Source organism: Perkinsus marinus (genome assembly GCF_000006405.1).
Source record: "Perkinsus marinus ATCC 50983 genomic scaffold scf_1104296977774, whole genome shotgun sequence".
Classification (NCBI taxonomy): Eukaryota; Perkinsozoa; order Perkinsida; family Perkinsidae; genus Perkinsus; species Perkinsus marinus.
Window position 1 is genome coordinate 1 of NW_003200081.1, and position 1,649 is coordinate 1,649.

Sequence of the window (1,649 nt, forward strand, 5' to 3'; positions counted from 1 at the left end):
ATTGTAGTTCGTCCTTGAGAGTGATGATTGAATTTCTTTTCATCGGCATCTGTGTGTTGTCCACAGGGATGGATACAACATCCAAAAGTAAATTCCTCAAGCTTCTGAAGAAGGGTACTCAAGAAGAAGCTGTGGAGGAGAAGGCGGAGGAGGAGGGGGAGGAGGGAGATTCACAGAGGAAGAAAAAATACAGGAAAACCAGAGCCGATATGGCGGTGACAGACGAAAACTAGTGTCACCACGGAGAGCCAAACGTAGATATTTCCTATTTACCATCGCTGTTAACAGGGTGTTTCGTTGGAAAGTCATAAACCCACTCAAGCGGGCAGTATTACCACCCACTCTCCATCTCGTGATGAATATATGAAAGGCGTCGCTTTCCCCTGTGACACGTTTTAAAGTATCCAATTGTCCTCGCAGTATTCATAATATCACAACAGTCGAGATGGTCACTTTAACTACAGTATGTTATACATACTCATGAGAAATGTATAAACTAACTTTTTGACTCTCACGTACTACCACTAAACAAGACTATCAAGTTTGTCTCGGTCGAGGTCGCAACTCTCCTCAAATCCCACCTGACCGTAGCTCTCAACGACTTAGCCGATCATTAGCCACAATATCCTTCTCAGGAACAACAGTATTTTCATCATTGTACGTTCATCATCGTATCGTTCGCAACCTCATTCACGTATGTTCATCTCGAGATCAATCGCTTACACACTGCGAACAGCCGTAGAACTGTCTACTACCCAGGGACCGTTGGTTGGTTCACTTATCGTAAAAAACCAACAGTGACAATTTGTGGTAACGACTTTTACATTACCTTCAATATCATCATGACCCACGAGTTCACATGATTTTGTTAAGTAGCGATGCCACTATAAACTCAAGTCTCTTATTAAGAGCGGCATATGCTCATTCTTGCTACATTATCAGGCAATGATAACGATATCGATTACTCTTTCCGCCGACGTTTGACCTTAGTAATAGCCTCCTCCTCCTGAGCCAGCCTGTCCAGCACGACTGCAACCGTTGTGTTCATTTGCTCGTTGAAGAGATCGTGGAACTCCAACGCCTTCTCAAAGACGTATTCACCCGGGTTATTATACAAATATGCATTACTGAGCATTTGTCTGATATCACCTTCGAACTCAGCTCGGCTGTTATATGCCAGGGTATCGAGTTTCTCCCGAATGACCCCGATGTCAACAGGTGTCGATATGATGTCATAGTAGCGTGGTACCGTCTTGGGCACAGGATTGATGAACGGCTCTACTATATCCCTATGGTGTCTGCATATCCTCTGAATCAGCCTTCGGTATTCATTTCTCTCCCATTCGGGCATACCTTGTTGCTTGAATGTCAGCGGATGGTGATGCCCCTAAGAGTTAAGGAAGATTCATAACTCATTCGTAGAGGTATGATACTACATGTGTCGAGTCACGACCGTGAGGCTTCGATGATCGCGCTGAAGCGCTCATCGTCGTTCAAAAAGGATTATAATGTACTACAACAGAGTGGAGACCTAATCCGCCAACCCAACCCAACGCGGAGAACGAGAAGGAGACTGCTCAACAAACCCCATTATCTCCGTCGAGTATGCCTAGCTGACCTTCTGACATCAGTACTCTGCAACTGGACAC

At 44.9% G+C, this 1,649-nt stretch overlaps 1 protein-coding gene across 1 annotated transcript; it reads right to left on the bottom strand.

Annotated features, from left to right (window-relative positions):
* Positions 1-961: 961 nt before the first annotated feature.
* Pmar_PMAR015158 (bromodomain-containing protein, putative) lies at positions 962-1,351 on the bottom strand (the record flags this gene model as incomplete). Its single annotated transcript, XM_002764382.1, has 1 exon — positions 962-1,351. The coding sequence occupies one exon, from the start codon at positions 1,349-1,351 to the stop codon at positions 962-964; it is 390 nt and encodes a 129-aa protein (XP_002764428.1).
* Between the last annotated feature and the right edge of the window lie 298 nt (positions 1,352-1,649).